Here is a 23,167-nt window from a genome sequence, read left to right as displayed (position 1 = left end):
TGTACAGTGTACACACCCACACACAAAAACAGCAAGTCTATAAAGTTCACATATAATGCCCTGGGCTTTATTGTCATATTTTTCCGTTAAAGTTCTGTCACATTTTTTTTTTTTTTTTTTTTTAAGTCTTTTCAGCCTCCAGGTGGGACAAGAAAACCTCAAGGATATATCCTGCCATCGGACTGGACACTCAGATCCTGGACACAGACGAGGAGTACTACTAAGTAGCACTGTCTTTGTGCCTAACTCTTCACAGAAGAGAGCACATATAGAATTCCCGAGGGAAGGCACCCGATACTTGTGGTTTTTTGGCCTTGCAGCCGTCTGGAGATTTTTCTTTTTTTTCCAAAACAAAAAGGTGGGGAAAGAGAGGGAAGAAGCAGCTTTCCTCCATAACCTGTTAGCTTTTCTTTTCTTTTTTTTTTCCTTGTCAGAAAATGGAATGATGATGATACACGTACAGCCATAACTGCTGCTCACCTCCCTTATCACCTATGCACAAACAAGTAACAAAATAATGAAGTCTTTCAAAAGGAGAAGCTTACAATCAAGTTGACCACAAAACCAGGTGTAATTACAAAAATAACTAAATTCTGAAGTATAAAAGAAAAAAAGATTGGTAGGGCTTAAAATAAATCTGAGGACTCCCATTGCATGAAAAAGACAGACCAAAAGTATCAATACAAAAGCAGCATCAATAATTATCAAAACCATAAAACAAACAAAAACAATAGTGCTTTGAGTCAGAAGCAGCAGAGGCTTCTGGGAAGAAGAGACTTCACTGCCATTTTGTTACTTGTGTCAGGACAATGTAAATGGAAGATCCCACGGGGGGGGGGGGGGGGGGGGGGAGAAGAGAGAGAGAGAGAGAGAGAGAGCGCGAGAGAGAGAGAGAGAGAGAGCGAGAGACCCCCCATTCAGTAAACCAAAGCCAGCCTTCTTCTCCTCCGGCTCTCCTCACCACAGAGTCTGTATGTATGCATGTCACCACTTTGAATTCCACAAGATCCACAAGGGAAGTGCAGTGCTCCCTCAGGGGGGAGAGTCACCATAATACAACATACTCCAGGAGTCCGTAGCTACCAAACATTTACTACAGCACAGAAACCAATGAAGATACAGTGTACAAAAAAAAGAAAACAAAAGAAAATAAAGAAATTACGAAAAAGAAAAAAAAAACAGAAACTGTAAACACAGCACAATAAATAGATAAAACAGCAGGCTCTGCACCATGCACATGATGAAGCTAGTCTTTTATACAACTCTCGCATCTCTCACACAACATGGTTCGTAGTTTCCGTTTTTTTCTCTCGTTTTTATTCCCAAGTGCAAAACATCACAAATGGACAGTTCTGTATTCAAGTAACATATGTACAAGAAGGGGTAGGGGGAAGTGTATTACAAATATGTAGTTACTGTACAGATACTAATTTGCCATATTCATAATTTACAGATGTCAATTTTACTCTTATTAACAATAACGAGAAATGAAAAAAAAGTTTTAAAAAGCATGGAGATGAGAATTGCGTCCGATCCCCCCGCGGTTGCCATGGAGATCAGTCAGTATGCGTGTGTGTGTGTGAGAGAAAGTCCTGCTGTCTCTTTTGCATTCCCACTGCTACGATGCACAGCACCTAGAGAGAGGGCCGGGGGGGGCCTGGCGGAGGACAGAGAGAGATGGGAGTCGGAGTGGGGGGTGGGGGGTGACATCGGCCACTACGTCACCTCCATGGCCATTGTGTTGTCCGCCAGGCTGGTCAGTGCTGGTTTGTCTTGGTCGTGATTATCCCTGAGGACGGAAAGAACACGGAGATGTAGAAACACGACTGGTGCATGTACAGAGGCAGCGACGCTCCCACCATGGCTATGGGTGAACGGCGGGAAGACTTTCGAGAAAATCAGGGTCACCTCGGATGTTAAACATCAGGAAAGCACCAGGCTACATTTACATAACACCTTACCATTATGTGGCCCCCAAAAAAGCTGTCCACTACACGGCGCCAGCTGTGTGTGTGTGTGTGTGTGAGAGCATCCTTCTCCCTCACCTGGAGCCCATGTCCATGGTGCCAGTCCCGGTGACCTTGGGCATCTGACAGTTGGAGGCCGTGGCCAGCTTTAAGGCAGACGCCGTCACGCCGCCCAGGGTCCTGGGTATGTGGCGCCCGGCCGGGACGCTCAGGCGGAGGTTGTTGCCGAGCAGGACCTGAGTGGCGTTGGGGACGCCGTGGGCGTTGGGGGCGGGCCCCAGTGTGGCACTGGCGGGGGAGGGAGGGGTGGTGTTGGCGGAGGGCTGGAGGAAGATCGGGGGGGACTGGGTGGCGAGGTGCGGAGCAGAGGTGGTGCTGGAGATGTGTAAGCCCTTGTAGACGCCTGGCAGGACACACGCAACAACAGAGCTTAGTCCACCGTCTGAACCAGGTCCAGTTCACCAACATATCCCAGCCATACCCTTTGATGCTCATCAATGCCGAGCTTTAAAAATGTGCGTTGTGAACGTATGATTTAGCATTCAAAGGATGACGTAGACTTGGCTCCCACATGGGTAGCTGGGGAAAGGTTCTGGTCCATTTCAGTGAACTCACCTGAACTGGGGAGGACCCCGTTGACTCCACTTCCCAGCCCCCCCTCCTCCTTAGACTTCAAGGCCAGCAGCTGGTCTGACGTGAGAAGGGCCGAGGCGGCGAACTGGGCGCTGGCCTGATCTAGCGTCTTAATCACCAGGATCTGGACAGAACACATGCACACACCTGGTGAGCAACTCGGGGAGAGGCGTCTCGGTGGTGGAGCGAAGACTGGGGTCACTGAGCCATGTCGGGGGGGAATCCTCAGGTTGTGGGGGGCACTGACCTGTGTGTTGGGTGTGGCGTTGATGGTCTCTGCTGCCTGCTTCTGCTGCTGTTGGATTTGCTCCAGCTGCTGTTTCTGCATGAGGGCCAACTGCTCCTGGTGGTGCTGGTACTGCTCTGCTGTGAACACTAGACACACACACACACACAATCAGCTTTCTAGGAAAAATAAGTTATCCCAAAGCACTTGGAGATAACTCGTACCCATTTGAAGAAGTGAAAAGACAATTCGAAGTTTTTCGGCGAGTGCTCCTAAATCTTTGCTAGTGCTCATAACTTTTTTTTAAGTTGGGAGCACCAGTGCTACCAAGTAAAGAATTTAATTTCAAGCCCTGCTTCTTCACTCAGAAAAGCATACATGTTCAATGTAGTAAATCAAAGCAAATCAATAGCCAAGTCTTTACTGAGAGATTTTAGTCAGTGAAATCAATTTGAGGGGGACCAGTTTCAGGCTCAAAAGCACAAGCCCATTTTTAGGTTTCCGTGTCATACATCCTTGGTTTCTCACAGGCTGCGTTGTGTTCAAACACATGCCTCAAAAATAACATGCCACTAACAAGTACACAATCACCCTGGGGAGGAGCAGCACACACACACTCCAGACCCCATCAGAAGAACCAGGCATAAGGCTGCACTTGGAAGTGAGCACTGCTAATCATTGTTATAGGTACAACACTTCAATCAAGGATTTGAGATCCACGGGGATAGTGTGCACAAGACAAGAAAGCTTCAACCAGTTCTTTACAACATCTCCTCCAATGACCCTATGTAACTGCACGTCCATGCTCCTGACGACTAACAGCCTGGCCAAAATAGACCCTCCTAATATGATCACGGTACTCGGAGTGGAGGCCAGAGGACATCCAATCACAAGGTCTGCACAGTCTGGCACTCACACCTGAACTACAATTTAACACCCATCAACAGCATCAACTGACTGGTTATGGAACATCCTGTAAATGGAGTGGTTTGGTGGTGAGGGCCCAGTGGAAACAGAGTGCAGGCTCTCTCCCAAAGAGTGCAGCCTGACTGACGCAGGGCAGCCTGACGCAGGGCTGATGATCTGCTAGTTCTGTGAACGGGGCTGGAGACGTCAGGAGGCCTGGAGGGACTCTTGACGGATCCCATCCAAGAATGAACCGGGTGAGATCAGGTGACTCAGGCAGGCTGACCCTCATCATGGACTTGTGCTAGCAGGCTAACGGGACACAGCTGCTCCTCGCCCAATAGGAAATCTCTCCACACTAAGAATACTGGATGCCCATTCAATCACTGCAGATGTCAGAGGAAGGAATTGGGGAAACGAAAGAGGAACTATTTGTTGAATGCAACACTGATGGGCGGTGTTGGTCGGGGGGGCCAAGCTTTAGGCCAGACATGGACCAGGTGAGAGCCAGGAGGGTGGTTTAGGTTTTTCATTGAATACAAAGTCTGAACAGTGATTACGGCTTGAATGAATAAGGAAGCAGCAATGCAGCGGAATAACAACTAGAGAAACTACGTGTCCAGAAGGGCAGACTGAAGATTAAATATGCTCATTTAAAAAGTTGGAAAGATATCTAGGCTACTTGAAACTGTCCTTGTGTAACAATAATAGTTTCAAAATGCTTCTTTCAGGAATGTGAAAGACAACCTTAAAAGCAGTGACAGTATTATTACTGTCAGTATTATTACTGTCAGTCTCCAGAAATCTTAGCCCAGGGTGGGAGGATGTTTTTGATCGTTTTCCGCTGCATGCATGTCTACCGTTTGTGGATGTGTCGGATCCCTACAAAAAATTTACATCTGTGATACACGAATACGCTGAAAGATGCCTATGCATACGAGTACATCTAGGCAGGGAAACAGGCTTTGATTTACACTGATCCTTTTTTGTTGTATGGCAACCACATATCTGAGACACCTAGCAGAGGAAACGTGCTCCTAAACATGTCAGCAGGACAACAAAGCTTGGAGGGAAGAAAATATGAAGAGGACAATAAGGAAATTACAAAACCCGCTACTAAAATGATATAAATGATTTCCAAGCATGAAATGTTTCTGTGATATTGAAAGTAGCGCAGCATAATTGTTCACGCCAGGCCTCTCTGCAAGGAGTACCAAAGTCAACAAAGAAAACAGCAGAAGTGTCAAGAGGAGATGTCCGTGACTTCGGGTGGTCTGCATTCAGCTTGCTGGGACTCTCTGCCCCCTTACTGCTATATTCATACAAACACATTGGCTAATTGACAGTTGCTCCAGAAGCAACTCATGTATTCCAACAAGGCACAGCAGCAGCAGTGTTTGTGTAAGAGACAGAAGAGAGCTAGCATTGAAGCCTCATTAAGATTGGCATTTACACTTTGGCACAGACACTGAACGCTGCCTTTTCAAGACCTCTCTCTCTCAGCAAACACACCGAAATCCAATGAAACAAAAAGGCAGCCCTTGTCATTTCATGCATGGGAACATATTCCAATTATACTCCTCTACATACACACACACGTTCTTCGGAACCTGCTTCCTCTCAACACTGAAGCATTCCCAGCTGTGCCAGAAACATGGCCTTCTGAGAGAAAGTCTCATGGGGTCAAACCCCCCCCAGACAGGCTCTTTCAGGCAGGCGCTCAGCTGCTTTTGCTAGGCACCTTCATGACCTAGCTGGCCCTTCTAAGCCCCAGGCTCTGCCTGAGTATCTGTTGCTTAGCACTATGCACACTTTGTGGCATCCATGCATCATTCCTCCCACCCACCCCCCCTCTCTGCCAGGGGTCCAAGCTAAATTGGAGGTGCCGACACCAAACAAACATAGGATGGCCACCGTATCGCCTCAGAAAAGACAACCCCAAAACCAACTGTGTCAGACAGGCGCTCACCGTGTACAGGGGCGGGAGGGGGGCCCGTGCGGTGCTGGGGGGCACCTCCTGAGCCCAGCGTCCCAGACTGCCCCAACGGCGTGCCCTTAAATCCTCTTCGTGACGTGTCACCTCCACCCGAGCGGGGATGGGATAGCGTCCGTGGTCTAAAGTGCCTCCAGCGGCATGACTTAATGTTCAAAAGAATCTCGTTGAGGTCCGCGTGTACTGACGATGGCAAAGAGGAGGTGGAGGTCGGAAGGGATGCACTCGAGGTATTGTTTGCTGAGGTACTGGCGGTGGAGTCGCGGAGCGGCGAGGCCGGGGTGAGCGGTTCCGTTTCGGGGTCCGAGTCCAGACTCTGGAAAACGCTGTCCAGGTCCGAATGGGCTCTGTCCAGCAAGATCCTGCGATGGAACCAGAGGCCCTCGTTACAGAACAGACATGATAACCACACCAAATCATCAGGTGTCACTATACAGGCTAGTCTAAAGGTTCTTCAGTCTAGCCCTGAGGTCTTCTGCTCTGATAACAGGCATAATTAAACGTCAGCTAGCGAGCAGGTAACAGCACTGTGAATCCTGAGCTGCCTCCGGGCCCTTATCTGTTCCTAACCCCTATACAACAATAAATGTGTTTATTACACCCCGACGTGGGTGCGCCTAGCGATTCACACGCTGAGAACGAATGTAACGTCTGATGAAGCCACCAGTGGGGGCTCATCAAAAGGCGTAGGATCTCTGTGTGACTCTTCTAAACTAGACTGGGTCCATGGGGAGGGGGGGTTGCAGGCATTTCCCAGCATGGTGCAGGGCTGAACCCTGCCGTGTTCCTGGCTGGTTGCTTCAATCACTTCTTTGCAGCTCAAGTTAAATCAAACTTTATTTATACACGGAAAGTGGTATGGGGTGGTGTGAGGGAAGGGTTCATCTCAGTGGTAGAGTGGTTGAATAAAAGCATCATGCTAAGTGAATATATTGTTATTCCATTATGGCTGCGGTATCGGGGGGGGGGGGGGGGATCTGCAGCTCACCTGCCCCCTCGGCCGACGCGTCGCCGTGCCAACCCCACGCAGCGGCGGGGAACGCTGAGGGAGGTGAGGCAGTAGCGGTAGCGCGGGTCGCCCAGCCCGCCCTCCTCGGGGCTCGCCCAGGGCCAGCTGGCGCTCCGGTTCGGTCGAGACTGAGGAGAGGAAAGAGAGGGAGAGAGAGACAGGGAAGAAATGAGAGAAGAGACAAGAGGGGGGAGAAAGCATGATGGAGAGAGAGAGGGGGAGAGAGACTGTCAGTGCATTGATCGGGCCACTAGAGCGTGGAAGAGGGATGTCTTTGGCAGCCAAACGGCAGACTGGCCGCTCGGCCACCGGGGGCTAAAAATAGACCAGCATGTGTGTGTTTGTGTGTCAGGGAGGGCACTCACAGCGTAGTACTGACAGCCGGCCTTCCTGCGGAAGGCGTAGCAGCCATCTGGGTCATTCTCCTCTTCGGCCTCAGAGGAACCTGAATGGACCTGAACTCCACATGGAGGGAGAAAAGGTAAACAAACAGCTAGTGTCAGATCTGGGGCACACACGCTGCAAGTCACCAACCCTGTACCACAGTCAGATCCCATCACGACCACATGACTGTGTACAGTCCATAGGAAGTGCCAAAAACATTTAGGTGTTGGATCAATTCCATGGATGCAAGCTAAAAGGGTCTCATGCAGCGGTTTCCGGGGCTGTACCTGGGAGAAGGCTTCGTCGTCCGAGCTGGGGAAGTCGTACTGGTTCAGGTCCTTGGGGTTGAACACAGAGGGGCCTGAGTGGGGGGGCGCCGACACGGCCGGGATCTTGGGCTTCTTCTCATATTTCCTTTTCGTCCGGACCACCTCCGTCTTCTCCGGCTGGGAAACACACACACACACACACACCCCCCCACCCGGGTCAGAGATGCCGTCACACTCAGTCTACACAGTCCCCCCCTCCCTCCCCCACCAATCAGGCCTGCAGAGCCAGATCTAATGGAAGCGTCTGATTGGAAACACTGAAGGTGCACGCGCGCGGGTAGAAGCAGCACAGAGTGGAGGGTCATTGATATGCAGATAGGAGCGCGTGCCAGATGCTGAACGTCCCGGGCAGATGGCGTGTGCGTATCCCTCCTAAACTCCCTAAAGACCCTGCCCACTCCGTGCCTGAACACACTCCAGCACGGCGGGGGGTTAGTCAACTTCTATTCAAACCCTTTCCTCCTTGGGGAGATAAGCAAGGGGCGTGGTGGTAGTGGGGGGGGGGGGGAGTTAGAACACACTTCAGTGATGGAGCTGGGGGAAGGGGGGGGAGAGTTTCCATCAATACATGGTTAAATGGGTAGATAAGGGAACAATAGAGTCAATCAGCTGGCAGAATGGAGAACAAAAAGAAGAGAAGCGAGGGGGACCCCAGGGAGAGGAAGTGAAGAGGTAGAGCTGCTGCAGGGGCAGTTCATCCAGACATCATGAAGGACGTGAGGTGAGGGTGCTGTGGGGGGAGGAGAGGAGAGGCCCAGGGCCATTGGACCGCTGGCATCCTCGCTCACCTTGGTTTTGTAGTCCTTCAGGTCCATGTGGTCCTGGTGGCGGTACTGGTTGCTGCTGGACAGGGGGATGGGGATGGCGTAGACGGGCTTGACCAGGGCGCGCTGGGCCAGCGCCTCGGCCATCACCTCACTGCCAAAGTCGGGCATCACGTTCCTGGTACAGAGGCAGAGGAAGCATAATGAAAGATCAAGTAGAATCGGCTCTTTCCCAGCCAACCACATGGTGCTACACCGCTAGAGCGGAACCCCCTCCCCCGCGGCGGGTGGGGAAAAGCTCCCAGAGACGAGCGGAGGCGGGGCTCTGATAACAGGGAGAATTGAAATGTTACCGCAAATCAAAAAAGTGCTTCAAGGGGGAAGGATTCCAATTTACATCTGTTGGTGACAGGATCCCTTTCAGATGAAATTCATCCCATTCAGACGCCGTGTTTAGATACTGTGAGAACCGCAACGGTGTGTGGGTGGAAACCACTGGAACTCTAAATATATGATCAACACTAAAGATTGTATATAAACCAGAGACTTTATATGGACTGAAAGTCACCATGATGATTTTACTTCCCAGCCCCCAAATAAGGTGACCACGCAGTACACAGCAATGTACCCAAGTCACCGAAGCGGCCAAGCTTGCCTCCAATAAATAACAACCCCCAACACAGGTACGCATAACATCGCTAGCAACGCACCCCAGGCAGGCAAGCTAAGCCAAAATATCCTTGAGTAGGAGCCGTCAGTCTACAATAACAACCCATGTCTCGGGGCAGCAAAACACGACCTTCCGGGGGCAAAAAAACTGGGATTCCACTGCACACAAACTCTGAGCGTACGAAATTGTGTTTAAAAATACCACAGCAAATCCCTGAAGGAAACGACTACGACGGACCTCCCAGGTCTCGGGAGGAATGACCACGTGACAAAACCCCAGGCTGCTGTTCCCTCCTGCTTTGCTGGCCCCTCACCTCTTCTCCACCACCTCCAGGGTGAGGTGCAGCAGCTCCCTCTTGCTCTTCTCCCTCCTCTTGATCATCTCCAGGATGGTGACGGCTCGGCTCAGGTCCCTCCTCAGCTTCAGCATCTTCTCGTAGGACGCCTCGTCGTTCTTGCGGTTCTGGAAGGAGAATCATTGGACGGTTTTGAAACGGGGGGGGGGGGCTTGACCTCCTGAAAATGCCCTCGCTTTCTTTTCTCACACAGAGACAGGCATTTCTTCTACAGAATACCCGTCGAACCCCCCCCACCCTCTTCCCAGACACCCAGTTCCCCCACCAGCGGGGACTCACCTTCCTGGTCTGCATCTTCTCCGTGCGGCGGCGGAAGGCCACGTAGGGGTCGCTGGTGCTGGATCCGTCCCTCCTCTCCTGCTTCACAGTGGGGTGCAGCGTGCCGCTCTTGCAGCCTTTCCTCTTGCGGCTCCAGTAGTCGTACACCTCCTGGATGAGCTCGTCGTCCTCCTTCAGCAGGAGCTTGGCCTCCTGCAGGCTCAGCGCCTGGGAGGGGGATCGCAAGGCCGCGCTGTTATCTCTCAACGCCAAGCCGGCACACCTCAGCTGTGCTACGCCGATAACGATCGAAAGCCCTACAGTCTGCCAGCGCTGTTTTATTGAACCCGTTTTGTTTTTTTTTGCTCAACAGGAATGAGAAACCATATTATGAATTGTCATTTGTAGCACCGAAAATTCGGATTCATCATTTACAAGCATGCCGAAAGGCCATTGGCTGTTAGCGAGTCAGAGTGTGTGTGTGTGTGTAGAGATTGGCCCAGCGGAGCGAGGGCAGCCCTCCTGCGGAGCGAGGCGGGTCCACGCACCTGCTGGCCGCTGCCCTTCTCAAGACGGTCGATCATCTCCTCAAACTGCAGGGCGGTGATCTCCATCTTCTTCTTCAGCTTATTCACAAACGCCTCGTCCTCAGAGTCCAGGTCGTAGTCGGGCTGCTCCGTGTCCAGGCTGAAAGCTGACACGCGGGGGGAAGAGGAGAGACCCGGTGAGAACCTCCATGCAGTAACATTTAAGAAATCCCATTTCCAGCGAGTACCGTGCAGCCACCCCCAGACAAGCCTGTCCTGGTTTTTCCACATGCACCCTCTCCATCCTCCTGCATCTTTAAAAGGACGAGGCGGAGCATCCAGGGATACACACACACACACTCTACAGGGATGCACACTGTGTGGGCTTGCGAGGAAATGGGTCTGAGAAATGGTCCCCTGGGTCTATGGGGGTGCACAAATCCAGACAGTGGCCCACTCTAACCCATCAGTTTTTGGGCCGTGCTCCCCCACCCTTGCACCTAACCCCCCCTCCCTCCACAGTGCTGGAGTCTGCTCAAATGCTTTCAGACAGCAGGACACCTCTGGGATCACACAGCTGCCATTAGAGACACCCCAGGGGCTGCTACAATCACTTACACATGCTTCACTCACACACAAACAAAACACAGACACACTGCATACGACAGTCACTTCATACCGCAAAAAGATTACATTTAAACCACAGAGCAGCCCTTTTCAGTTCATGAAGAGAAGACAGCACGACCCACATCCGACATGTAACGTAATGGCCAGTTGCCCACTGCTGATGGGTACTACTCACGCTGTATGTGAATGAGCTGCTTTGGCATCTTGAAGTCCCCGGGGTAGAGGGATTCATAGTAGGCGATGTTGCTCTCCGCCTCGGGGACAGGGATCACCATGTTGTCCCTCTTCTCCCCGTACACCTGCTGCGCCGAGATGGCCCGCTGGAGATGGTGCTCCTGGAAAGGGGGAGAACACACACACACGTGAAGACGTGGTGTCTTCTCTGGCCGGAGACTTGTCCTAGCTGTCAATCTCTCGGAGAGCAATGTGACGTGGTTTGAACACATCTTTCCCAACGCTTGTTATAAACACAGGCTAGTGCAGGTGGTAGGCTCCTGTGTGCTTCAGCCAACAATCTTCAATGCATCCATCTCACGCAGAACATTTAAAGGCCACTGCTGTTGAGCAGGGCCCATCCATGATTGGTCATTCGGCAAAAGGAGCCATCCAGCCAACAAACACCTTCCACATACAGGTACGCAAGCACAAAATAGGGCATTGAAGTGTAGTCGGGTCCCACTGGAGAAAATATGGGTCAGGCAGCTAGCCAGCCAGCCACAGCACTTAGCTCCTTTAGTAGTAAAACAGACATTTCATCTCCCTTCCATCACTACAGGCTGTTATGTAACAGTTGCAGAAATAGAGGGAGAGACAGAAGAGGGGGGAGACAGTCTGTGTGAGCGATGCTGACTAGCTGCTGGGTTCAGTCATCTGTTCCCTCCCTCCTTCTACCCTCTGTTTACATTAGCACACGGCCTCCCTGGGGCTCGGCTGAGGTGAGTCAGGAACCACCAGGACCCGATGCTGCACATAGTCATGAAGGGGCTTTTTTTTAGATTTTACACCCATTCTATCTCTCAGTTCACACCGAAACTCAAATCGAATATACAAGTTGTGACACATGGCATTAATGACAACGTCTACAATACTTTAGGCCAATCCGTGGACATGTGCAATAGGCTACATGAAACCCGACACATATGGCCTACTGTATGTAGCTATATAGCAAAATATAGGTTCTCAAGTACGTTACGATTCTGTATTTAACACTGTGGATATTATTTGGTGTCATGGATTGCAATTCACATCCCTCTTTCTAGTCACTCGTAGAAACATGTCTGCTCTGTGTCTCCCCCTTGCAAATGTTAACTGCAAGTACACCACTTGGAAGGCCCATCCCCAACTGTCTTTACCAAAGAGAAAGTCAACAAAATGGAGGATGAGAAACGAGTCACGTGACTCCTTTGTGCTTTCCGACACAATTATATGCAATATATGAACATATAACACAACGTATGAATCAAATATTGAACCAATACAAACATCGTATCACAATAACAGTTGAACGCTGATAATACGTGCAAAATTCGTCGTGTTCTATCGTGTGCACGGAAAACAGACATGGCGTCCATTTTGCGCAAGCTTGCGCAGACAAGATATAGGGGCGCCCCTCATAATGTGAAAATGTTCAAAAATCGAAAACTCGTCTTGCAGCGATAAAACATACCGATTCCTCCTCCTTTTCCATCCCAGTTGGCATTTGCGGTACTGCCCGGTTGATAGAGGCATATTCGTGCAGATCGGGCAAGTCCTCGCAGCGGAAGACGGGTAGAGGCTTGGTAGCGTCCAGCGCCCGTGCCCGAAACGACAATTTACTCATTTTTATAATATAAGATTCAGCATAAATCTATCCGATCTCCTAAGAATAACAACAGTTCTGTTTAGAGTTATCATGGATGAATCTGTAACGTTCTCTAGGAGTCAACCGTTCGATTGGCTAGCCGGATAGTCTATGGCGATGCGCATAGAGCCGGGCAGGCCCGGGTCTTGGTCGCTCTCTGTCGGTCTCTTTTTTTCTTATGCTCCGCTCTCCCTCCCTGGTTCAATACGCCATGGCCAACATGGCGGACATTACAAACTCTTGCAACTCTCCGATCGTTCCTAGCGGCCCAACCCCCGATCACAAAACAACCATTCCCACACGGTTTCATGCGCGTGCGCGTTCGTCAGTTTTGGAGAAAGGAGGGGGCGGGTACTCGGGGGCACCGAGGTTGGGTAAAAAAAAAAAAAAAATCTGATGAAGAAGGTGTATGCCGTACCCCGTTTTCTGGGATAACAGTGCGTGGACAAAAAAAAAAATCATGTAATTAAAACAGAAAGGGAAACGTGTTACATTTATGTAACGCTTTCACTTGTTACGTAATGACTTCAAATAAATATAAATTGAACAATACGCAAGAAAACAACGTGACTAAATATGTTTGTCCTAAACTTTCTATAAATAAAATGATTCATTTGCAAATGAATCACGCAAAATACATGCCAATTTATGACATTGTCCGAAATCCTGTAACTTTTCTGTTGATGTTTTCATCATGACACTGCATCACTGATTTATATTTTAAAGCTTCTGGTTCCTAATAATAATAAATACAAAAAAATACATGTTTCCTTTGAGAAAAAAATTTAAATAAAAATCAACTAAATAGATTCTCAAGTAAACCCTATATATTGTGCTGTAAAAAAAATATTTTCAGTTGGAGGGACTAGCATTGATTTATCTATTTAGTGCATACAATATGATGATGCAACAGTTACTCTTTATAATGATATCAATGTGTGTTTGATAAGTTTACAAAACAATGTGTAACAGAAGATTAACTAGATTTGTGAAAATAATCCAATCTGGAAGATAAAGCGGCAGCTCAAAGTAGGGGCCCAAGGTTTTGTGCTGATGTTCAGTGGGATCTATTTATTGGTAAATGTCCCCCCCTTGTGTTGACTGTTGAAGGGTTTTGTGAATCAATATTCAGGTCTGAATTCAGCATGCATTTTACAGCTTCTGTAAGTTAGTGACCTAAGTGTTATTTTCTGTGATATTTAGCACGTGCTTCAAAATTTGAACCAAACTGTCCCATTTTCATTAGTTTGGGATTGAATACTATTATTTTCCTACATCCCATTCAAAAAGTAATCTTTGTTTATTCAGTATTGTTATAACAATATCTTTTAAAAATCATCCAATTGATCAGCCATTGACTGATTTGCCCTTCTCTACAACCTTCATTTTAAGGTATATATACACACGTATATCATTTAAAATTAATTGTAGCACTTCAAAGCTTAGCAATGCCTTCATACCGTTAACTGGTTAGAAAGCCAAGAGAGATTCTAAATGAGAAACAGCAGCTAACCTGTATTTACAGCGGTATGGAGTCCAGCGACAAGAAGAGTGAAGAATGACATTGTACTTCATGGTCTTCATCCACTGGGTAAAGAGAACATAATCCATTGCCTTTGGAGCCCTGGAAAAATAAAGATCATCAAATGAGTAAGGTGGGATAGCAAATCCAGACTGGATTTAAGTAGAAAGCTTTAGTACTCTCTTATTCACAGCTGGATAAAGTAAGATGAAGCCTAGTCAATGACAATTAAATTAGGACAGTAGCCTAACAAACATAGAACCAATTTGATTAAGCATTATAGCCACACCAGGGCAATGAGGGATGATCACAATTAATTCCACAATGAATATGTTAAGGAGTGCGTCTTGACATCTAAACAAGGCACCAGAACAATATCCACAGAAGTGCATCTTTAGCGCCACCTAGCAGCCAGTTATTCTTCAGTTTGCTGAGAGACAAGTCAAGACTTGACTATCTAAACAAGGCAAATAGGACAGTGACCATTTAGTGCTGGAGTTCAAGCTACCCTGAAGTTCAAAACGATATAATTTATTGGAGATGGTAACGCTCCATCATCGACACGGGACGCAAAAGTTAGTAACATGGACAAGAGTTACATGGACATTTAAAGAAAATCGGACAGTATAGACAACCACCCAATGTCGCCACTCTTCACTCACCCTAACTAATACTACACTCGAAACCCACTTTTGCTATGCTAGTATAGGTTTTAAAACTCGGTCACTGCTCAGAAAAATAACGTTGGCTAAAATCACGAAAAATCTTCTAACCATTAAGCACAACACTGTAATCGGATGATTGGCCTACATCGTGTGAAAATACAAATTTAAGTAGCCAGTTACAATTCACAAGTTATAGCCTAACCCGGAAAGCAAATACTCGATGTTGTCTACTAGTAATGATTAATACTCTTAGTAAGAAAAGCTAATGAACGAGTGCAATCTGGTGCTAGTTAATTACCATTTTAATAGATTGGGTAGAACTAATTCCTAGAAGAAAATGTGTCATCCACATGAGTTTGGAGAACAAAAAGTGAAAACTTGGCATTCGCAAAGGATCATCGAGATTAATATCGGATAGACATGTGGAATCAAATAATGACAATTCACGCTGCACAAAACTAATATTGATATGAGAATAATTTAACCAGCTGACTAGCAATGTGTTCCAATTCGAACACAGAAGTCCACTCAGAAAATAGACTTGCCCAGCGCCATTAGCCATACTGTAGCCTAGCTGTTAAACGTCGTCTTTAGCTAGCTGGCTACTGTAGCCTAGAGAGAGCCCGTCCAGATCAGACTTCAGATAGTTAGCCGCTAGCTAACCATAGCTATCCAGATAACTCGCCAACTAGTGATACATTATTTCAACAAACTAAATTCAAACATAAATAACAGGATTACGACGATATTTCATTCAGCGCAGTGTGGCTAAACAGTGCAAAAGATGACACTACTGATATATAGATAATTTACCCATTAAGCCGTCACCAGGGAGGGGGATGATGACAGTTCTGGTCGTCATGCTAGCTTGCTAGCTAGCTATCTTGTAGTGCTAGCTAACTATTGAGATCAGTTAGCAACTTGCATCGACCAGCTAAAACCAGGCAATGATTTCCAATCTTTTCAAATGAATAGTGTTATAATCCAGCAGTGACCGTATGAAAAGATAACGTTAGCTAACCAGCCCTCAAAAATTGATCGTTTTCACGACTGGAATTTTTTTTTGCTCGAGAAGCTTCACAGTTGTGTCGGTGACCAAGCTAGAAGGGTTAAAAACTTTGCAGACGGTCTGTGATTGGATAGAAAATGCCACCAATCACCTGTGGAGAAAACTCAAGAACGATGAGTTCAGTGGAAACCAGCCCTACTGTGTATGTATCACATTGTACATCCTTTCGACCTGTGAGATATCTTCAAATACTGAAAGCTCAATTGGTCGTATATTAATTATAGAGAAACGATATTAATAAATAATGATATGTACTTAGCTACCAACTGTCAGTATATCATAAATAATTGTAAGGGTATTACAATGATTGGCAGTTTATCTAACAAGTGGGAACTTGTATTCAAGAACGGTTTTCATGAGTCATGACAGGATTGGTCCATAATGATTTAGTGCTATAGCAACAACTTCTATCCATCTCATTCTCAATACTGTTGCAGTGTTATGAAACATTCTCTTTCCAGAGGGAATTATTGCAAGCTGGGCTCTGTCTCCCTTCTGTGTCCCTCTCCTTCTCCCACCAAACAAACGTTCATGCAAGGCTGTTTTATTCCCTGTCTACTGTTTATTCCCTGTCTACTATTCCTGCATTTAGTTGTCATGAAGGGAAACTTGGGACTCATCTCACTGTGATAGAACAATGAGGGGACATTCCTTATATCCTTTGGTTATGGTGAGAGAGAGGCATAGAGAGAATGAATGAGAGAGATTGGGATGAACCAAGTCTTCATCTAGAGGGCAGTGCAGACCAACGTAGTGGCAAATTCTCAAGCATCTTTGTAATGCAACATTTTCTCTGCTTTCTCATGGTCTGACGTCACAGCTAATTTACATTTACATTACATTTAGTCATTTAGCAGACGCTCTTATCCAGAGCGACTTACAGTAAGTACAGGGACATCTCCCCGAGGCAAGTAGGGTGAAGTGCCTTGCCCAAGGACACAACGTCAGTTGGCATGACCAACTGACGACCAATGAATCGAACTGGCAACCTTCGGATTACTAGCCCGATTCCCTCACCACTCAGCCACCTGACTCCCCATTTACCCCACAGAGGACATCCACATATGGACACAGGTCTGCTATTTTAATTGTACGCATTTTAATTAATAAATCATCATCTTATTAATATATCGTTGTGTGTGTGTGTTAAACGCTTCATTGATTTAATGGGTTTAACTGAGTTTCATCATCTCATAATCACAAAGCTTTATATTTTGGGTTGACGTTAGTCATGGTGACAGTCTGGTAAATTGGATTGTCACTGTGCAAAGCAACAGAAGCCAGCATCAGATCAAATCAAAGAGATGTGTAGCAATAAGTGAGTTTGGTGAGTTTGGTCTGACGTTGAGAGAGGGTTTGGGGAGGAGTACGGAAGCCTCTGGCTAACCCTTATCCAGTGGATATTCTTCAGCTCTGGAAGCCATTAAACTCTCTTCAGTCATGGCTGGTGGTAAGCAGTTTCCATAGCAGCAGAGAGCCCAACATCAACGCCAGGATCCGAGCCAGAGCCTCGTCCAATGTAGGAAGTACACCCAGCAGCCCTCTAGGTCCCTCTTCTTATGACTCTGGAACCCAAAGCCATGGCGCTCCCAGTCCCCCACCAGAGTGAGGTTCCGGTGGAAAAACATTCCCTAGAATACAAATTCAGGGTAATCTGAAAAGCATTCATCTTTACATCTGAAATGGGATAGAAGTACCTTTTTACTTCCTGTTCATAACTCTTTTCCAAATCTAAGATCGTAAGGAGGTGTCATTAAAAGAACTCATACGGGTTGATTAATAAGCGTGTTCTTGATTGTTATGACCACAGGGAACATGAACGGACGTATGTACTTATGGTATGTACTTATGGTATGTACTTATGTGTAAAATTGGCATTTAATGTTCTGTACAAACTAATGCCCTCAGTTTCTGCTATTTTAAACCAGAAAAGGAACAAAAGAGCATCACCATCTTTGTCTTGCTTCACGTCTGCAGGGTTCAGCTGTGGAGGCAGGTTTGGCAGAACTTACAGGAAGGATCCTGGAAATGTTCATCCTGGCAGACTCATATACCACAGCTACAAATGACCAGGCTAGGCTGCTGGTGGATGGACACATGCTAGGCTGAGACTCTGCCAAGCTCTGCCTCCCAGAAACGGCATAAATTAACTTGTTTCGGATTCTGTCATCATATCATCAGTGTTCATAGTGAAGGATAGTTATCAAAGTGTTGTGGACATTTAGCCTGCCAGTGGATTCTAATGGTTTCCACAATGATGTTTGAGACAGAAAGTTACCATTAACCAAACCAACCAAAGATGTATTTATGTAAAAAAAAAAGAGAAAAAGAGCGTCACAAAATAGTTTCCTGTGTGGCTACGCATGCACTTACACTTTAGAACCCACGCACAAACTCCCTCCTACCTCTTCACTGATGAGGATACTGGAGCCCTCAAAGCCTTGATGCCTGGCTCTGCTTGCTGTTCTCCAACCTTGGAGATGGAGGTAGTATCAAGGGCCTGATGAATATGTGGCAATGGATCTATAAGGATGAGAAGACCTTTATATATATATATAAATATATATATATATATATATATTTATATACCCAGACGCTCCCATGTTACCCCGCTCCTCATCTCTCTCCACTGGCTACCTATCATGGCCCGTATCAGATTCAAGACCCTGGTATTGACCTTCCGAGCAGTGAACGGGACTGCACCCGTCTACATCAAGTTTCTCCTGCAGCCTTACACCCCCACCCGTCACCTACAGTCTTCTTCAGACAACCGCCTGGTGGTCCCACCGCTCAAGACCGCCCGGTCCCAACACAAGCTCTTCTCCTGTCTGGCCCCCCAGTGGTGGAATCAACTCCCCACCTCCATCAGAGACACTGACTGTCTCTCCACCTTCAAGAAAAGGCTCAAGACACACTTGTTCCAGGAGTACAACGGTACTTAGGAATGGTTCGCTTGACCCGATGTTAGTTTCTTCAAGGATCACAATGACTCTTGCTCAGAGACTTGTTGCTCTTGTGGTTAGTGGTAACTGATTTAAAATTGTTTGTACTCGCTGTGATATATTGTTTTTTATTATTGTTGATTGTCTTTTTTTTCCACAGGTACACTTGCACTTATAGCAGTTCATGTTGTTTAATTGTAACTTGTTTAACTACATGCTCGTATGGTTCTTCCCTTTGGCACTTACTTTGGTTGTTCACAATGTGTGCTTCATGTTTTGGCTACTCGCAATGTTTTGTGGCTATCTCGTTGTTATGATCAGTGACCTATGCACTTTGTAAAGCTCTCTCTTGGAAGTCGCTTTGGATAAAAGCGTCTGCTAAATGAATAAATGTAAATGTATATACAATGTAAACTTCCACTTTTATCTAAAGAATGTTGTGGGAGTTATTGGACAGTCTTCCAATATCTCTTTTCAAGAAGAATCTTGGCAGACCGTGGCAGGAATAAAAATCATATTGTTGCCAATTGATTTTGATAACAAACAGAGGAAATATGTATTATCCAAAGTGTCTGTAAGAGTATTTAGATGTAAATGGATGTTGTGGTATATGATCATGTTCTTTTTGGGTTAAGCTTTGGATGAGGAGATAATGAGACAAAAGAGAGACGTAGAGAGATGTAAAGATGAGACCCCCTATCCTCATCCAGATGTCTGAGGTCTTTGCATGGTGAATGGTCTGAATGTTCTCCATTCGATCAGATGGGTTACAGGGTAGTCCTGAGAGAAGTGGAACATCCGATTTATATTTGCTGAAATGCAGTGTAGAGTGCCGAAATTGACTTATGAACCTTTCTCTCATACTCTTCCTTTCACTCTCCACTCTCTCTCTCTCTCTCTCTCTCTCTCTCTCTCTCTCTCTCTCTCTCTCTCTCTCTCTCTCTCTCTCTCTCTCTCTCTCTCTCTCTCTCTCTCTCTCTCTCTCTCTCTATCCCTCACAAACACACATACACACACACACACACATTCAATTTCATCTTCAGAAGGAGTATAAATAAATCCCATTTACAGAGAGTGAGAGGCTTCCACATTTTCCCACATCCATTTCCCCCCTGGATGGCCATTCAAACATATTCATAATGTACCCATAATAACTTCCACCAACTGCTAGAGTGTTGTGTGGGTCAGATGGTTTGACACTTTCAAAAGCCACAGAGGTCTAGAAGAAGAAGTTTAAATATCAAACACAGACAAACACATACAGGAAGACAGTCATACAGCACAGCAGACACACAAGGTCTCAAAGGCAGTTTCTGTCTCAGTCTTTTTCTCACTCCCACAATTTACACACAAGGACATTTTTGCACACACACGCACCTACACACGCACGCACACACGCACACGCACACGCACACACACACACACACACATTCTTAGCACCCACAGACACAGACAGATTAAGAGATGAAAGGCTCTGTCAGGATTATTCTGCAACCTCTCCAGCTGTTTTACATCAGTGTGGGACTGTGTCTGTTCTCTGTAGTAGGAAGAATTTCACAGTTGATGTTGGCCTTTAAATCAGTGTTTTTGACCTCTGTCTCACCAGCCTGTACAAGGGGATAGCTCTCTGCTCCTCATTAGCCCAGCAAATAGCCCTGCACTGTTAGTCTATGTAACTGTGTGGGAAGTAGCCTAAAACTATTTTGCAGGTTTGATTATAACTCACTCACACACATACATAAACATAAGTTACAGCCTTTCCATTTAGGGTCTATTTATTAAGGGGTCATAGTACCAATTTAAACAAAGTAAAACATCACTGACTATTGTGCCCCCAAGAGCCCAAATGAAAAAACGAATCCCACTGAAGTTCATATAACTGTTGGCACCTTCTGGTCTGGTGCTGAAATAACCCTGTTCTCTTTTTCTCATATATTGTTCATCATGGAAGGTACATTCCTCCAGGCGTACCCAACCAAACCAACACATGCTGTAGCGCCCTCACATCCAATCTGACACACACACACACACACACACACACACACACACACACACACACACACACACACACACACTGGGTGGAGTCCAGGTGAGATCCACTGGCCCAAATGGAACCCTGCAAAGAAGGGGAATGACACTCGTGAAACTCACAACCCACATGGAAGTATAATAAGTCACAGAGTAAATTGTCTACACATGTAAATATAATGTTAAATATGTCTGCAACAATTACCATACCTTAACATAGGACATAGCTTAAACAGTACATTTTACTGTGATGGGATTTCACATTAAGCCAAGATAGAGGTGTCCAACAACAGGCTAACCCCACGGATCCTCACCCCCTGACCATGTCATCTGTGGCCAAAATAGTCTTACAAAATTATTAATTACGACAAAGCTAGCTTTCAGCTGGTGCAACATAAAAGTAGACTCCATACCTGGATAAGGGGTTTGCTGTCTAGATTTGCCCACAATAAAAATGCAATCATCACAAAAAGACACTGCACAAAAGAGACTCTTGCCTGAGGTCATAGATACACTCCCATCTGCTGCTAAAGGACTGAACACTTAAAGTAATATGATTGTGTACTTTCCATTCAGGACACACTTTAAAGACAAAGTAAACAAAGAGTAAGCATTCACAGCGACAAAACTATCGCCCGTATCTAATGTCCAATCTCAATGGGACATTATAAAAGGAGCACGTATAATGTGACTTTTATTGCATCTTAAAATGAGAGTAGAATTGACTTAACTCGAGTTTCCATACCACCAGACAGGCAGCATAATAACAACACAACAGAAAGTATCTATTCTCATCTAGTAAGAACATTCAACATCATTTACTATACTAATAACAACGACAATATTGATTTCCTTTTCGAATTAACAGGTGGACGATGTTCTTAAGTAATAGTGATGTCTGTGGTGCCTGGGGAGAGCTGGGCAGGTGGTGGTGGTGTGGTCGGAGTCGCAGGCATATTCCAACCCAGCTTTGGGCTCCTCTCTTGGGAGGAGGGACCTCACCATTGCTCCCCTCTCTATTTCCAAGAACAGTACATAGGCTGGAGATCACCCTCCTCTCTACTGATCCAGTTCCAACAACAGGGTACAGCTCAGAGCCTAATGTTTCAGGGTGCTGGGCACTCAGTGATCTCTGCAAGTGGAGTCAAAGACAAGAGGACCACATGCTGGCAGACAGATGTCAAAAATAGAGCCGTCTCGTTTCAATTCACATATACTTCCAACGGAGCTGGGATGTGGTGCACCAAAACAAACAATGTGTCTCTGTCTCTCTTCTTCCTAACACATTGAGGAGGTGCCCTGAGGAAATAATTAATCTTCAGGTAGCCTTTACTCTGTGACTGGAATTCACATTCCAGATTAGTTTGTGCCTTGTGTCAGTACACATTTCCCAGATTTAGGTCAAACTTGATAAAAAATAAGTTCCTACTTCAGTAATGCCTTGTGGGATTCTAAACGAAATAAGTAATAATGGAACACGATTCAGAGAAAAGGGCAGATTTATTTATGATGGGGTTCATCCCATTGGAAAGCAGATTTTTTTTCCAGAGCAATGAGATCTGGAAATTAATCGGTAAAAATAATCCTTATTAATCATGTAGCTCCAAAGATAGGAGTGACAGAGGCATTAAGTGGGATATTTACAGAGAGAAAATTAATAGACTGAGACCTGTTTTCACATTCTCTATTAGTTAAACATTATTTGTCTAGACAATGGAACTTCATTTAGTACAATCCATTGGCTGTTCAACATTTCCTTAAAACAAAGATTTTTTGCTTGGGTTCTTTTACAAAAAAAGACAATGAAGTATTAAATACGGTATAACGCCATGTTATGCTCTATTGTTCACTTATTTCCAGATGATTTCCAAATACAATTTTGGTCATGAAATGTCAACCCCATGTTGTAAGTTATGATATATACAGTGTAGATTTACATTGGGCGTCCTACTCCACCTTGTTTCTGTCACACTGCACTCCAAAAGTGGGACACTGATCTTGACCCAAATATCCTCTTCTGTCCAAACCTTAATGTTACCTTTCCTGTCTGTAAGACGGAGAGGGGAGAGAGCCAGACAGACAGTCGTCTTCAAATGAGGACATTAATCATCAAGATGGATAACAATGTGGAGAGAAATACCATGAATATATTTTGTAATAATGCCAGATGAAATGAAGCTTTACTAGCAATTATACCTCACATCCTATTTGCATTTTAATGTATTTTCAAAGTTTGATTGCTATTTTTTATTTTTTCGGGGCCACAAATTTGACAGAAAGTTTACTTGAAAAATATAAACATCAGCTCAACTTCAGAGGGGTTTTATGAGGTATTTGTTCAATGGATGGAACTTTTAGTTATGGGAAATAATGGCAAGTTGGATTTAATTATCTAATGTTACCCACAATTAAGTAGTTAATTCCATTCTGTAAAGCAAACCTTGAACATCTCT

The 23,167-nt window shown here is 45.9% G+C and overlaps 1 protein-coding gene across 2 annotated transcripts; it reads right to left on the bottom strand.

The window, feature by feature from the left end:
* Positions 1–45: 45 nt before the first annotated feature.
* LOC134034756 (enhancer of polycomb homolog 1-like) lies at positions 46–15,762 on the bottom strand. Of its 2 annotated transcripts, XM_062479334.1 has the most exons (15): positions 15,489–15,762; positions 14,002–14,112; positions 10,824–10,983; positions 10,043–10,188; positions 9,516–9,722; positions 9,195–9,343; positions 8,236–8,389; positions 7,406–7,564; positions 7,100–7,189; positions 6,714–6,862; positions 5,702–6,087; positions 2,848–2,975; positions 2,583–2,724; positions 2,046–2,370; positions 46–1,789 (listed from the first exon to the last, which is right to left on the bottom strand). In XM_062479334.1, the coding sequence occupies exons 3-15, from the start codon at positions 10,921–10,923 to the stop codon at positions 1,717–1,719; spliced, it is 2,208 nt and encodes a 735-aa protein (XP_062335318.1). In that variant the 5' UTR covers positions 10,924–10,983; positions 14,002–14,112; positions 15,489–15,762; the 3' UTR covers positions 46–1,716. The 2 variants fall into 2 exon arrangements, with proteins under 2 accessions (XP_062335318.1, XP_062335317.1); XM_062479333.1 differs by lacking the exons at positions 14,002–14,112; positions 15,489–15,762 and adding an exon at positions 12,315–12,769.
* Positions 15,763–23,167: the final 7,405 nt, after the last annotated feature.

The sequence above is a fragment of the Osmerus eperlanus genome, chromosome 15 (assembly GCF_963692335.1).
Source record: "Osmerus eperlanus chromosome 15, fOsmEpe2.1, whole genome shotgun sequence".
NCBI classification, from domain to species: domain Eukaryota; kingdom Metazoa; phylum Chordata; class Actinopteri; order Osmeriformes; family Osmeridae; genus Osmerus; species Osmerus eperlanus.
Note: the sequence above shows the minus strand (reverse complement) of the source record. Positions and strands in the feature narration are given on the sequence as shown.

Coding starts and splice junctions, on each gene's coding strand:
- LOC134034756 (XM_062479333.1), bottom strand. CDS start 12,467: ATGAGTAAATTGTCGTTTCGGGCACGGGCGCTGGACGCTACCAAGCCT. Junction 10,984..12,314: donor TGGAAAAGGAGGAGGAATCG/GTATGTTTTATC, acceptor CCCCCTTTCCAG/GAGCACCATCTCCAGCGGGC. Junction 2,976..5,701: donor CCCTCCCGCCCCTGTACACG/GTGAGCGCCTGT, acceptor GTGTGTGTCTAG/TGTTCACAGCAGAGCAGTAC.